Below are 16,569 nucleotides of genomic sequence, written 5' to 3' on the forward strand. Positions count from 1 at the left end.
CCATCACCACATCCTTAACAATTGACTCCAACATCTTCCCAACCACTGAGGTCAGGCTAACTGGTCTATAATTTCCTTTCTGCTGCCTTCCTCCTTTCTTAAAAAGTGGAGTAACATTTGCAAATTTTCCAGTCTTCTGGCACCATGCCAGAGCCAAATGATTTTTGAAAGATAATTCCTAATACCTCCACAATGTCAAACACTATCTCTTTCAGAACGCTAGAGTGCAGTTCATCTGGTCCGGCTGACTTATGTACCCTTGGGTCTATCAGCTTTTTGAGCACCTTCTACCTTGTAATAGTAACTACACTCACTTCTCTTCCCTCACACCCTTCAACATCTGGCATGCTGCTAGTGCCTTTCACAGTGAAGGCTGATGCAAAATTCTCATTTAGTTCATCTGCCATGTCATTGTCCCAGTTATTATTTTTCTGGCCTCATTTTCTAGAGGTCCTCTGTCCACTCTCATCTTTTTACATACTTAAAAAACTTTTACTATCCACTTTGATATTGTTTGCTAGCTTACTTTCATATTTCATCTTTTCCCTTCTAATGATTCTTTTAATTGCTCTCTGTAAGTTTTTAAAAACTTCCCAGTCCTCTATCTTCCTGCTAATTTTTGCTTTGTTGTATGCCCTCTCTTTTGTTTTGACATTAGCTTTGACTTCTCTCGTTAGCTGCGGTTGTACTATTTTGCCATTTAAGTGTTTCCTCGATTTTGGAATGCATAGGTCCTGCACCTTAAACTCGGGTCACTGCCGCTCTGCTGACATCCCTGCCTGCAGCAGCTTCCAATTTACTTTGGCCAGCTCCTCCCTCATACCCCTGTAATTTCCCTTACTCCACTGAAATATTGCTACATCAGACTTTACTTTCTCCCTATCAGATGTTAAGTTGAACACAATCATACTGTGATCACTGGGTCCCAAGGGTTCTTTTACCCTAAGCCCCCTCATCACTTCCAGTTCATTACATAACACCCAATCTAGTACAGCTGATCCCCTAGCAGGCACAACGACAAACTGTTCTAAAAAACTATCTGTTAGGCATTCAACAAACTCACTCTCTTGAGATCCATTACCAGCCTGATTTTCCCAATCGCCCTTCATGTTGCAATCTCCCAGGACTATCATAAGATTGCCCTTTTGACATGCTTTTTCTATTTCCTGTTGTAATCCATGGTTCACATGCCAATTACTGTTGGAAGGCCTGTATAAAACTGTCATCAGGGTCCTTTTACCCTTGCAGTTTTTTAATCCACAAAGATTCAACTCTTCCAATCCTATGTCACACCTTTCTACTGATTTGATGCCATTCTTGACCAGCAGAGTCACACCACCCCCTCTGCCTACCTTCCTATCCCTCCAATACAACTTGTAACCTTGGACATTCAGCTCCCAATTACAACCATCCTTCAGCCATGATTCAGTGATGGCTACAACATAATACCTGACAATGAATAATAGTTTATCAAGATTGTCACCTTATTTCTTACACTCCGTGAGATATAACACTCAATTTCAGACTACTTATATCACGTAAGAATTTGGAGAAACAAAAAGTTAACTTTTAATGAGTATGTTGCATTAAATTGCAAGACTGTGATGCTTTCCAATAGTTCAACTAAGCTAAAAATGTTTTGTAGATGGTTTTCATTTGTATTCAGTGTCTGGAGCTTCTTGCTTAAGTGTCCAACAATAATCAGCCAGCATTGATGGATTCCAGTTGCCCTGATAGAATTTCTCTATGAGTGCAATGCCCTGGTGAAACCTTTCACTGTGCTCGTTACTGACAGCACCAAGATTTGCAGGGAAGAAGTCTAAATGGGAATGCAGAAAATGAATCTACAGTGACATGTTGCACTTCATGGTTTTGTATGCTTGAAGCATATTATCAACCAGCTGCGCATAGTTGCCAAGAAAATTTTCAACATCATCCTTGAATGCTTTCCATGCGATTTTCCCCAGTCCCACCAGAAGTCCTATGAATTGCCTGTCATTGATGATCTACTTGATTTGTGGACTAACAAAATGCCTTCTTTAATCTTGGCATCAGTTAATTCTGTGAAATATTTGTCTCATATATCGCAATGCTTCACGGAAATGTACAGCCTTTCTAAAATCTGTCCTGCCACGCAGCATTCATCCTGCCTAAGCATGCCCGGACAAGATGGAAAACATTTCAGCTTACATGGTGGGCAACATTTTAATTGACTTGAATTATGAGTTGAAATACCGAAAACAGGAGATTGCAAGTAAATGAGCAGAGTCAACATTTCGGATCTCGGCCCGAAATGTCAACTGTACTCTTTTTCGTAGATGCTGCCTGGCCTGCTGAGTTCCTCCAGCATTTTGTGTGTATTGCTTGGATTTCCAGCATCTGCAGATTTTCTCTTGTTTGTGATTTCAAATGTGTGATGGGGGAAATTCCATGACGATTTTCATGATCAGCAGCCCCAAATCCATAAGATACACCCAAAAGTATTCAGGAAGCAAAATCTTTATTATTCAGTGTAATTATTAACATGAACTTAAAAGATACACAACAGCAGAGCCTCTCTAATCTGATTGAAATATTAAATGATGGGATGATTTGAGATAGATTTTATCTGATCAGTATAATTACTGGGGCTACTTTCAGTAAGGAGGCTGTGGTAAGGCTCTTAAATAAATAGGAGGATAATACAGAAATACAAGTGTTTATCTTTAAAACATGATAATGTATGACTATCATGCAGCAGCTGAAAGAACATGGGTTGTACAGAAGATGTATTGTTTGTATCCTTGCCAAGAGTCTTTCTCCTTTTCACGACTGATAATGAGCACAATCCACACAGCCCTGACGTTTTTCTACTGTTAGCTAGCCCTGAAAACAAAGGTTCCCACTGATCATTTTGGATTTACTCCAAAGTTTCTAATATGTAGTCCCTGCCTGATCCTTAACAGAATCTTGGGTTTGATGAAAAAAGAGACTGCTTGTATTTTGAAAACATTTTTCACATGTTCAGGGGTCCCTGAAGTGCTGCACACACTGTGAATTGTTTTTAAAGAGTAGCCGTTATTGTGATGTTTACAAACATTGAGTTTATTTATGTACAGCAAGATCCCATGAGTGTCAGTGCCCAGTTAATCAGTTCTAGTGAGGCTGACCGAGGAATGAATGTTGCTCCAAATACCAGGAAAATTTCTTGGTCTTCTTCAAACAGTGCTGTGGGGTATAATTTTTTCAAACTGACTGGGCCCTAATTAATCTTGCTAAGGTTGTTGGCCTCCTGCCCCTAGACCATGCTGTTTGTTCCACAGCACAATGCAGCAGAAGTTTTCTCAGTTTCACAAGCTGCCTGTTTGACAACTAGTGAGGGCTCAATTCCAGGTTCACTAGGTTCAATTGCCACAGTTATTGACTTTGTGATTACAATGTGCACACACATTCCAAATCATCTGGGACTGCTGCAAAAATAAATCTTTCAACCAAAATTATTAATCAACGGACAGAAACACATAGACACAGCGTGAGACATGGAAAGTATGCAGAAGCTGGCACTAACCCATTAGACTGCGTTAGCGAAACAAAGGTGTCCGGGGGCTAGTGCAATACTGTGCTTCAACCTACTCTTGGAAATTTCCTTGTCATAGACATTTTACTGGTGGACCTTTGCAGAGAGCTACACTAGTGTCTCTGTTCCATGAGTTGATACAATTGCATTACTGCACTGATGTGTCGAAAGGCTAGGTTTCAGAAGCAGTATTATGAAATCAACCGAAGTCCTTTCACTTAGAGGCAAGAAAGCTACAATATGCTAAGCTAAGTAAAAGGTTAAGTAATTTTGTTTCTGTTTTTTCTACACAGGAATATTATAATTCTCTACTTCAGAAACTGCACATTAGTGTGGGAACATCCAAGATTTTTGTTTCCATTCCCTGCGCAGCTTGACCTACCAACTCTTGTCTCTCCCAAAACCTGCAATATATCCTGGGAATTTATCCACCTTAATGTTCTTTAGAAGCCCCAGCATTACCTCCTTTATTCTCTCAAAATGCTGTGGTATTCTAGCACACTGCACCCTGATCTCACTATCCTCTGCATCCTGCTTGATAAACACCAAGTGAGGTACCATTTCGGACCATGCCCACATCTTCCACCGACAAGCACATGCTTTCTCCTTTATCCTTGAATAGTCCTATCACTCCCTAGTTATCCTGCAATCTGTGTAGCTGGTCTTTAAACACCCTCCAAATGTCAGATATGGACTCAACCAAAAATAACTGTTCCCAGTTAACTGTCCCTGGTTCCTGCCTAATGCTGTTGTAATTTGTTTTGTTTCAACTGAATATTCTCCCACAGAGTCTATTCTTATCTTTAACTATCACTGTTCCTAATTCTTCTTCTCTGAAAGGTCAGTCACCTGGCCAGGCTCATTTCCCAACACTTAGTCCAGCAAAGACCTTACTCTCATTGGATTATCTACACATAGATTTAAGAAACCCTCTGGATGCTCCTAACAAATTCTGTCCCATCTAAATCTCTTGCACTAAGGAGCTCCAGTCGGTATTGGGGAAGTTGAATACACCTACAAGAAGAACAACAACCACGAGGCTTTACACCTTTCCGGAAACTGCTTGCATCTGTTCCTCCGTGTCCCAGTGACTGTTGGGTGGTTAATAGTATAATTCAATCAAAGTTCTTGTTTCTGAGTTTTACCCATATAGACTCAGTGATGAGCCCTTCATTTTGTCCCCTCTGAGTACACCTGTGATATTGTCCCTCCCCTTTTTACCTCCATTTCCTTCCTAAACATTGAAACCCTAGAACTTTAAATATCCAGTCCTATCCCCCTCTCAACTGTCCCTGTAATGGCTATAACTTCATGGTTCCATGTACTGACCTATCCTCCAAGTTCATCACCCTGCCCATAATGCTCCTTGTATTCAAATAAATATATTTCTATCCTTCAATAGCATCGTGTCTATTATGTTGCTCCTGTCTATCCTCCCTTGCAGACGTGCTGGTTGTGACATCTACCTTTCTCTCAATGTTCTCTTCTGTCTCTCCACTTTCTGATCTGGTGCTCTGGTTCCCATCTCCCTGCCCAACTCGTTCAAACCCTCCCAAAAGCATGAGCAAATTGTTGGACAGAATAGACAAGGAAAAGGTACTTCCATATGCAACTGCGTCCAAAATGAGGGATCGTAAACATAAAGCAGTAACTGTTCAGAAAAAAAATTCATCTTTATCCAACCTGTGGTCAGGATATGGAAGATATTACACATAAATTGTTGAAGTAAATGATAGAAATGCATTTCAAGGAAAGCTCCATCAACACTGGACAAAAGGCAAGATATATTTTGCTGATAAGTGTGAGGTGCGACATTTTGGTGGGACTAATCAAAATAGGACATACATGGTAAATGGTAGGGCATTGAAGAATGCAGTAGAACAGAGAGATTTAGGAATAATGGTGCATAGTTCCCTGAAGGTGGAATCTCATGTGGATAGGATGGTGAAGGAAGCTTTTGGTATGCTGGCCTTTGTAAATCAGAGCATTGAGTATAGGAATTGGGAAGTAATGTTAAAATTGTACAAGGCATTGGTAAGGCCAAATTTGGAGTACTGTGTACAGTTCTGGTCACTGAATTATAGGAAAGATGTTAACAAAATAGAGAGAGTACAGAGAAGATTTACTAGAATGTTACCTGGGTTTCAGCACCTGAGTTATAGAGAAAGGTTGAACAAGTTGGGTCTTTATTCTTTGGAGCGTAGGAGGTTGAGGGGGGACTTGATAGAGGTATTGAAAATTATGAGGGGGATAGATAGAGTTGACGTGGATAGGCTTTTTCCGTTGAGAGTAGGGGAGATTCAAACAAGAGGACATGAGTTGAGAGTTAGGGGGCAAAAGTTTAGGGGTAACACGGGGGGGGGAGAACTTCTTTACTTAGAGAGTGGTAGCTATGTGGAACGAGCTTCCTGTAGAAGTGGTAGGGGCAGGTTCGATATTGTCATTTAAAGCAAAATTGGATAGGTATATGGACAGGAAAGGAATGGAGGGTTATGGGCTGAGTGTGGGTCGGTGGGACTAGGTGAGAGTAAGCGTTCGGCACAGTCTAGAAGGGCCCAGATGGTCTGTTTTCGTGCTGTAATTGTTATATGGTTATGTTAATGAGATCAGATGAAGAAAAGTGGACAAAGGTGGATGTATTTTACAGACATTTCAATGAATCTGTTGTGCTTTATGGCCTGTTTCTGAGCTGTTAATTCTTTGGATGTCCTTTGGTATGTTTATAAAGAGCTATTACTTCATCTTGTGAACAGCTTACAAAACATACATACCTCATTTGGTTTTTTTAAGAGAATTATAGATCTAAAGGAAGAAAATGGCATCTTTGAGTGGTAGTCAATGTTAGATTATGATAGTGAAGTTTATTTTTGGTCAGTTTGATAATGAATGATCAAGTTGGATTTCTAAATGGAGTTGTGGCTTGTCAATCATACAGAAATAGTAACTATCCAGAATTTTCAGGTTTTTGCAAAGAAGACTACATATAACTGGATTCTAAAATTATCTCAAATACATCATATTACAAAAGCCAAAATTATTGAAAGAGAAATTGAATGAATAAGTAATGTAAAAGCTGGCCACATAACTGCTGTGCTCTCTCTAGCGGAAAGTTATTCTGGTACTCTGTAATCTTACAACATGCCAAGAAATGATGTGTTCTTTAATTTAAATAGTTTAGTAACCTTGTTAGCAATGCAGAATGAAAGCTTTCATTTAACATTAAGCTGGGACTGCCTGAGAGTGATGGTTATTCTATTCCCCACTGTCACCCCTCTGATCCCTAAGAAGCAACACAATATTGCTCAGAAATAAAAATAAATCTGCAAATATTTAACAAAAACCGAATGCTGAAAGAACTTATCATCTGTGGTGTCAAAAGTGTAGGTCTGCATCAGGACTGAGGGGAACAAGAAAGATAGCTGGTATTTCATTATATTGAGGGAGTGAGGCGAGGGTGAGATTGAGGCTGGAAGGTGATAGGTGGGGAGGCGATGTTGTCAGATGGGACCAGCTGAGGGAGAAGGGATGAACAAAGGGACAAGAAAACATGGTGGACTGGTGAGTGTGGCAGAAGAGCACTAGGGGATGTACGTTGCCTGAAATTGGAAAATTCAACATGAACACCATTGGGCATACCCTACCCAAATGGAATGTGCACTTGGCTTATCACGGAGTTAAAATGACACCTACCCAGAGACTCAAGGTAGTTAATGCCTTTTTGTAAAGTAATATTCAAACTGTTTCTAACAGCCACGATGAATAAATGTACTAAACTAAAATTGATTAGTTCTCCATTTTTAATAAAGCAGTAGTCTAGACACGGGCTTGAAAGTGGAAACTATGACAGCGCAGTAGTGGAAAAGGCTCCACTGGGATCTTGCAAAGGAGATCAATTCTGTCTGAGCATTCTAGAAAACTAAAAGGTAATGAAATCACAGGCTAGATGTTCTGTCATCGCAGCGTCAGTTTGGTTAACTTTAATTAGCATTGGCGTGTAAAGATGAAATAATAATGGTAACAGAAGTGCAAGGCTGTGACTATCTGACAATCAACAAGTGTGAGTTGAACTCCTTAACCCTGGTATACCTTCTTTGAGTCTTCCACCATTCACGATCCAGGCATCACTTCTGACCACAGCTCAGCTGGGTATGTGTCACGTACGTATTGTTCAGACCACCCTTTCCACTATTTACAAAGTACACCTCATGCATGATGGGACACTTTCCACATGTCACAACGTTCAAGAAGCTTGATGCCATGGAAAATGAAAATCTTCCATCAACATCATTAAAATTATAATTTGGTATAATATTATTGTGATTAACAGCAAGTGTACTGGGAAGTGACGGAAGGACGAATAAATAAACGAATCCTGCCAACACGCAATTCCCCACGTCATCTTCGCGGCATGAAGCTGTGGGATTCCACAAATCCTTCTAAACTTGCCAATCAGTGATCAGAGACTGGTGGAGTGTTGCAAGGATAGGGGCTTTGGCCCAGATATTTGTGATCTTTAATTAGCAATCCGATTGAGGAGACAAGGTGGTATCTTTCCAAGTTTGCCAATAGTTCTATACTGGGTGGGATTATGAATATGGAGGAGGATGTAAAGATAATTCAAACTGAAGAACAGCATGGCAGATGGAATATATTATGAAAAATGTGTACTCATCTATTTTGGTGTACATAACAGAAAATCAGAGTTAAATGGTGAGAGATTGGGTAGTGCTAATATTCAAGGAGGCCCCAAGAGTTCTTGTATACAAACCACTGAAGCCCTGCATGCAGTGGCAACAAGTGATTAGGAGGACAAATCATTTACAGTCCTTTTTTATGTGAAAGTTTGTTTATGAGGTTGTATTTCAAATGTATAGGGCCTTGGTGAGACCATGCCTGGAATATTCTATATAGTTTTAAATTCAAGTTTAGTTGTCATTCAGCCATACATGAAAACCATGAATATAGTCAAATGTAACAGCATTACTCCAGGGCCAAGGTATAAAACACAATACCAACAGTCATGCACAGCACATGACACATTTAGCGCATATAAGATAGCAGGTATGTATAAGTTAGCAAACACATATATAAGCGATCAGTAAAATACAATCACACAAAAAATATATAAAGTCCAAGATCCTGAGACCATGAATGTTGCAGCAATCTGCAATTGAACACAATACAACTTGTCTTCTGCTGAGCGAACACTGGGGGCAGCACTGCCTCCAGCTTGGACGCCGCGCCACACTGCCCCCAGCAATCAAAGGCGGTGCACCAACCCTTACGCCTCTCTCCTGAGTGCCTACACCATGGCTTAAAGCCTTGTCCTCACTATTACCAAGGCTGCACAGCTCCACGGTCGTCCACCAGTGAATCGGACTTGCAGCATTCCACATTAATAATGTCCAACTGGGTCTTCTGATCACAAGAAAAACGACTAAAACGATCACTCTCTGTTAGACTGCACACCGTCTCCTCCCACGCTTCTCTGATGCAGGCAGCAGCATGAGCCACATCAAGTCCAGCTCCTTCGGTTCCTCCGCCAACGAGCAACTCGGTGATGAGGTAGACCTGAAGTACTTGAAGTTCTTAATGTCCAGCAGGGTCTTGCGATCGTAAAGAAAGACTTAAAAATACCTTTGGTTGGCCCCGCAGGCCTTGCTGCAACTGAGTGCGTCACCATCTTACCGGACTCCTTACTTAAGAAAGGACGTACTTGCAACAGAGAGAGCGCAGTGAAGATTTACTAGATCGGTTCCAGGAATAGCAAGCTCATGTCTGAGCAGGCGGAGAATATACTCCTTGGAGCTGAGAAGTATGGAAGATCTTATTGAACTTACAAACTTCTTAATGATTTGACAGGTTAGACACAGGGAGGATGTTCCCCCAAATAAGCAGTCCAGGACAAGAGAACACAGTTTGAGATTAAGGATAGGCTTTGTTAAACTAAGAGGAGAAAAAAATTCTTCACTTAGACTGAGGATGGTGAACCTTTCTAATTCTCTGCTCAGAGAGCTTTGGAGGTTCAACCCTGATGTTCATTTAAAGCATAGTTGGACAGATTTCTGGACATGAAGGGAATGAATGGACATGAGGATTGTACTGGAAAGTGGTCCTGAGATGAAGGTCAGCTGTGATCTTGATGAATAATAGGGTGGAAGGCTGGATGTTGTTATGTAACCAAGCTAAATTCTTCCATAATTTCTTAACCTTGTTTTTTTTGGTTCATTGCTTTCCTTGTCTTTTATTCAAAAAATTCCATGTCCGTGTCCAAGTCAGACCCCACTTAGAGTATTGTGCTCAATTCTGGTTGCCTCACTATAGGAAGGACGTGGAAACCATATAAAGGGTGCAGAGGAGATTTACAAGGATGTTGCTTGGATTGGGGAGCATACCTTATGAGAATAGGTTGAGTGAACTCAACCTTTTCTCCTTGGAGTGATGGAGGATGAGAGGTGACCTGAGAGAGGTGTACAAGATAATGAGAGGCATTGATCATGTGGATAGTCAGAGGCTTTTTCCCAGAGCTGAAATGGCTAGCATGAGAGGGCATAGTTTTAAGGTGCTTGGAAGTAGGTACAGAGGAGATGTCAGGGGTAAGTTTTTTACGCAGAGAGTGGTGAGTGCGTGGAGTGGGCTGCCGGCGAAGATGGTGGAGGCAGAAACAATAACGTCTTTTAAGACTCCTGGATAGGTATGTGGAGTATAAAGAAATAGAGGGCTCTGGGTAAGCCTGGGTAGTTGTAAGGTAAAGACATGTTTGGCGCAGCTTTGTGGGCCAAAGGGCCTGTATTGTGCTGTAGGTTTTCTGTGTTTCTGTGTTTCTCATTTGATGATCTTACATTTGACTTATATTTCTCGATAAGTCTCATGTCCTGTTCCTGCCTCTGGCATATCTCATGGAATTTATTATTTCTACTTTTATGTCACAGCTCAAGAACTTTTGACTCCCTGGCATTAAAAGCTCTAGCTTAAAAGTAGTTTGTCTTTGCCGTATAAGGTTTTGAGTTAAGCAAATAATAATTTTGTGTTTCTCTGATAGAAGGTGCTAGATTGTCCTGAACAGATTTCACTGCCCAGACTGCCCTCCCTCATTCGACCCTTCAATACTTGGTGTCCCTCTGATTTGCCTTCTCCAGCCAGACAATCTGACTCCAGGCTGTACGTGTTCCCAATGAGGGCAAGAGGCTGCGGCTAAAAAGAGATCAAAGTTATTGTAATGATGTAAAAATTAAATAAAATCTTCAGAAGAAATAAAGCTAACTTTAATTAAAAACTTATTATACTTCTAAAGTAAAATAAAGAAGAATAAGCAGTGTTTTTGTACACTGATAATTTTTCCACTGTGTCAGCAGTTAATACACCAGCCAGCTATGACATACATTTGTACACTTTCCTCAATAGCTCGCTGTTTCGACATTATTGTCAATGACAAACAAGGAGATGGAGTGAACGGTCAGCTGTATTGCAGCCAACCGGCATAATATTCCAGATTTCTTGAAATTTGCAAAAGCCCCAGCTGTCCTGATGGGTGACTGACTAATATTTGACTGTTTTCCTGGGAATGTAGTTTGACTCATTCTTGTCTTCTATTTTATTGCCACTTCAAACCTTTGATTTCTGACTTCTTTTAGTTTATGAGTTGAAGAAATATTCTCAAGCTACATTTCATACTTTGGCTAACCCTACCTGCTCACATATTTTTGCACTAGTTTCTCTTTTAACATGTTTCATCTAGTTCTGATTATTCTCCAAGGATTTCACCTCTTGTGATAGTTTACATATAGCTTGTTCTGTTTTAGTGGCTCTGATAATTGTTTATTGGATTGTTTACTTTTATTCTTCTGAAAATTTGTATCCACTCAACTGTCTTGTTACTGTAAGGAGCACAATAATCTTAACCCATCACTCACCAGGATTTTTTCGAATAAAGCCTAATCAGGACTCATGATGCTTTAAATTGGAACTGTTGTCTTCGTTATATAGTAATTTTTTTTGGATTATAATGCAGAAGTACTTATTTTGCAGAAACATTGAATGTAAATGTTACTTGTAAAAACTTTGGAGTATTTGATAAAAAGTATGCATTTAATTGGAACTAAATCTTTTTGGTGTATTTAAAATCTATTATCTATCACAAAGTCTGAAAATTCATTTTTAATAATCTACTTAATTCAGAGCAAACATTTCAACCAATATAGCAAAAGTAATATAAAATCATATAAGGCTTGTTTAATTCAAATCATATAAATCATAAAATTATGATGTGGCAAGAGAAAGGTATCATCACTTGGACAAGTATATTTATTGCAATTTACACCCCCATTATTACGAAAATAGCGATCATTAACTTTTATCTTAGTTCCTTTGATCTTCCTTCAAGTAATTTCTTTCTACATTTGGAGAATTGGAAGGCATTAACATATCTGTTTAGTATTCCACCCCTTAACTTGTGTGTAGTGTGGAACAAAGAATTAAAAAATGTCTGAGGTTTGATTTATGGTGGTCTAGTTTCTTTTAGACTCCAGGTCTTACCCGAAAGATATGTAGTAGAAGGATTTATTTTCTGATTTAAATCAGCATGAGAGAAAGTCTATCTACAGACTACGGTCTTAATACTTAAAGTTGGGAATCTCGGTGTACTGACCTAGTTTTCTGCAGCTTCATGAGTTTGCAGTTAGAGGTGGCTGCAGCTGCTGACAGTCGTTCTATTGTTTCAGTTAGTTTCTTTAAAGGAAAACCAATAGCTGGTGAGCACCTCGGTTGCCTTAGGGTACAATTCAATAGCAGCATGTTTCTGAAGTCTCACGTTCAGTGCTTTGTGAAAACTTTTAGAAGGCTGATCAAGTCAACCCAGTTTATTTTTAATGTTGGATGAGACTACCTTTCATAACTTACACTTTTGCTGAACTTATTAAATACGAGACATGCTGTTGGGTAAGTAAAACCATGTGGAAGGCAAGACTTCAGTTTTTAGCATTAGTACATGAACTATTCATACATATTGTTTGGTCTGTTCTTACAGCAGTCTAATGAATTCTTGTCCGATTTCAAGAAGAGTGTGTCTTAGAAAACTTAGCTATCAATTAATGTAAATTATTTTACATTTCAAATTCACAAATTTTATCTGAATATTCATTTATGAAGTTTTAAAAAAAGAAATATTGTGGTTATTATAGAATATATCATGTAATTGGTTGACCAAAATCTCTTCTGGTAAATCTAGTTATGGCAGATAATAAAGATACAATTATTCTAAAAATTGCTGTAATGAATCTGATTTATGGATTTATACAATGACATAAATATGTTTTCAGTTGATTACAGATTATGATTAATTAAAATAATTGCAAAGATTTGAACTTGTCTTCTGAGAAAAACAGTTCTGTGTGTGTAAAATAAAATTATTAACGGCAGGCTCAAAAGCAAATTACATTTTGTATTTAATTTGTTCCATGTTAAATAGCGATCACAAGCCATGAAAAGTAACTGCAAGATATGAGTTGGCAGCACTCTTGAGTATTGAACTGGCAAAAAAAAGAGATTTAATTTAATAGATTAGAGGGAAGATCATCCCACTAACAATTGTGTCAATTGAAAACAGGTTGTAATTTTCATTTTCTGGCCAACTTTCATAAAATATTCACTTACTCAAGAATTGAATGATATGAAGAAATAAGGGCTGCAATCATCATGTAAAGAATCAACCTTATACCATGAAGCAAAAGTTTGTAAAATACAGTTTGGAGTGTTAGCTTTAGTCAATCAAGGGAATGATTGATTAACACTTAGATTTTGTTAGTGCCAACATAAATATTCTGGCTCTGGAGTAATTTCTGTTTGTTTTTCAGAGTTAGAGTAATAATTCTTTTGGTTACATAAAGTAACATTTATTGGAATAACACAGGATTTACTTTTTATTGCATTTGATTTGGACGTGTCTTCAGAATCATCCCCTTTTTATAGTTTTAGTTCACAAAGTGTACTTGTTAGTTCTTGCTGATCTTCACCTGGCATAAAGAGTTGCACAGACAAGGAATTTTTCTTCTTTGCCTGAGGACAAATGTTAATTATATGGATACCTGTGACTTTTGCAGCTGCCTTAAAGGTTTCAATTAGATAAGATTAAGGCAAGGTTCCTAATCTCCATTCAGATGGTATCTGGTCTGTCGCATTATATTTGTCCAGGTTCAAAAACATTAACAGAAATTCTTCATCATGTTTTTGATTATTTTTACCACAATACTATTTGGAAATTATTTATTAAGGTGCGGTGCATACTGCTCTTAAATCATGTACAGCATGATGTCCCAGTGCAACCAAGAAAGTGCGTACAATATAAATTTGCATTTGTTTAAAGTGTAAATTAGCAGGTGACTAGCTGTGTTTACCTTTCGGGCGCCATAGTAGCGTTGCGGTTAGTGCAACACCATTACAGCTAGAGGCGTCAGAGTTTTGATTTCAATTCCGATGTCATCTGTAAGGAGTCTGTATGTCCTCGTGAAATGTGGGGTTTTCTTCGGGTGCCCTGGTTTTCTTCCACAGTTGAAAGAGGTACTAGTTCAAAATAAATTTCATTAACAGATTACATATATGTCACCACGTACAATCCTGAGATTCACTTTCCTGCCTAATGGCTGCTCTGCAAATCTATAGAATCGTAACTCAAACTGTGCAAGTGCAAATATACCAATGAAAAGCGAGATACAGGTACTAAAAAACGAGAACATGTAGTAACAAGATAAAAAGTACGTAAAGTGAGATCATTGGTTGTGGGAACATCTCCATGGACGGGCAAATGAGTGAATTTATCCCCTTATATTAGTAGGTTAATGAGTGATTGTAAATTGTCCCATAATGAGGCTAGGGTTGTGGGGTTGCTAGGCAGCTTGGGCCAGAAGGGCCTATTCCATGCTGTATCTCAACAAGTAAGTAAGTAAATAAATAAATAACCCCCAGAAGGAACACTACATGTATAAGCGGATAAATTAGGTTCTTGCAATTGAAATAATTAATTACTGTATGCTGGAACCCAGGCATAGTTAATGCTTGAAATGTTCAACACTCTTTATGTTGTTTAAATATATTGATTTACTTCTACATTTGACTTATTCACAATTGGGAAACCCATCCTTAGATAAGGAAAATAATTTATATTTATCTGTTATTTCAACTTTGACATGAATAATTTGAAATGAATTTCCTTGGCTTTATTAATATGCTTTCTCTCACCACTGCCCCATCTTTCCTTTGTCTTATTTTCAACGTTTTTTTAGAAGTCACAGTGATTACTCTGAGTTCAACATAGGTGTGATGTGCAATAATTTGAGACGACTAGTTCCCTCAGGTGGTATCGAGTTGATCAATTTAGGGTCATATACTCAGTAACAGTAGCTAACACTTTTTGTGTGCTGTGTGAAAGAGAACAATGGCATCATTTGGAAACCATTCATTGTTACATTAGAAGTTTAAGGAACGTTGCTCATTCAGATCTGTAGGACAATTTGTCAAGAAGATCTTAGATATTTTATGGAAGCTGATGCCTCTTCGTATATTTGACGTTTCTGCTACCCAAAGTGCCGTTTTGAGTTATATAATGGAACAGATTCTGCGTGTTGACACATATTCTTAAATGCATCTTACATGAAATTAGATGAGTCGGTCGAAGTCTAACAATCACAGTGTGCATTTCTGCTCCTCCAAGAGTTCAGCTTGTGGAGGCTGTGCTCGGAGCATGTAAGGGCCTCGTTATACCCTAACTTCAGGCAATCTTATTGCAATATGCTTTTGATGAATTCCATACATTTCTTTTTGGTCCTTGAATCTCTGTGGCTGTGTGTACTCAACAAAATAAAGGAGTGAACACAGCTTGTTTAAGTTTCATTCTTAAAAGCTTGACAGATCTGTACCATATACTAATTTGGCTCCTTATTGACCTCACAAACGGCAGTTCCTTCAACCTGTTTTTCTGTTGATTCTGGCTGCAGTTTTGCAACTATTAAGATGATTTTTCCACAAAGATGTAGCCACAATATTGTTGCTGCAGGCAGCTCTAAACTTACAATTAACCACACGCAAGGCACTGAATGAGCATTCCTTTTCAGTACGTCTAGGAGTTTTCATGATTTTAGATTTTGAAGAAGGATTCAAACACAATGAGAGGTAAATCTGATACATTCCCAAACTCTGACGCCCACTTGGTCCAGGATCTGAATATTAAAAGGCAGAAACACCCCGTGATCTTTTCTGAAGCGATTGGATTTGACTGTCACTGAGTTGGAACAGGAGTTTAATAGGAGAAAAGGTTTTGAAAAGGGACAGTCAGATGTTTAGTTGTGAAAATCATCACAGATTGAATTTTCGACTAAGTGGATCCTTTCAAGCCACTGCTCCTGATCATAACTGAGGGTGCCACGGCAGTGTAGCGGTTAGCTCAATGGTATTAAAGCTCGGGACGTCAGCGTTTGGAGTTCAATTAGGACATCCTCTGTGAGGTGTCTCTATACGTTCTCCCTGTTGAATGTGTGGATTTCCCCCAGATGTTCCAATTTACTCCCACTTTCTGAAGGAGCCTTGCATAGGGTACCTTATCAAATACCTTACTGAAATCCATACACTGCATCCACTGCTCTACCTTCATCAATGTGTTTTGTTACTTCCTCAAAGAATTCAATCAGGCTTGTAAGGCATGACCTGCCCTTGACAAAGCCAGGCCAACTATTCCTAATCAGATTATGTCTCTCCAAATGCTCATAAATCCTGCCTCTCAGAATCTTCTCTAACAACTTGCCCACCACTGAAGTCAGACAAACTGGTCTATAATTTCCTGGGTTATCTCTACTCCCTTTCTTGAACAAGGGAACAACATTTGCTCTCCTAGTTCCATTCTTAAGCTCCTTCCAAGCAAACTTGTAATTTTCTAGAGCTCTGACAGCACCTAGTTTCTTGAACCTTTCGTAAGCTTTCCTTCTTAACTATTTGTACACCATGGTCCTTTCCCTGCCTCAATGGAA

At 39.0% G+C, this 16,569-nt stretch overlaps 1 protein-coding gene across 6 annotated transcripts in view; it reads left to right on the top strand.

Annotated features, from left to right (window-relative positions):
* znf385b (zinc finger protein 385B) overlaps positions 1 to 16,569 on the top strand; it is a 392,471-nt gene that overhangs the window by 172,380 nt on the left and 203,522 nt on the right. The window contains exon 1 of one of the 6 annotated variants that reach the window (XM_063052072.1): positions 12,361 to 12,493. The exons of the other annotated variants lie outside the window; for them this stretch is intronic. Within the exon in view, the coding sequence (XP_062908142.1) occupies positions 12,484 to 12,493 (10 nt within the window). The 5' untranslated portion in view covers positions 12,361 to 12,483. Of the gene's footprint in view, positions 1 to 12,360; positions 12,494 to 16,569 lie in introns of those variants that run through there. 6 annotated transcript variants of the gene reach the window in all.

Source organism: Mobula hypostoma, chromosome 6 (genome assembly GCF_963921235.1).
Source record: "Mobula hypostoma chromosome 6, sMobHyp1.1, whole genome shotgun sequence".
Classification (NCBI taxonomy): domain Eukaryota; kingdom Metazoa; phylum Chordata; class Chondrichthyes; order Myliobatiformes; family Myliobatidae; genus Mobula; species Mobula hypostoma.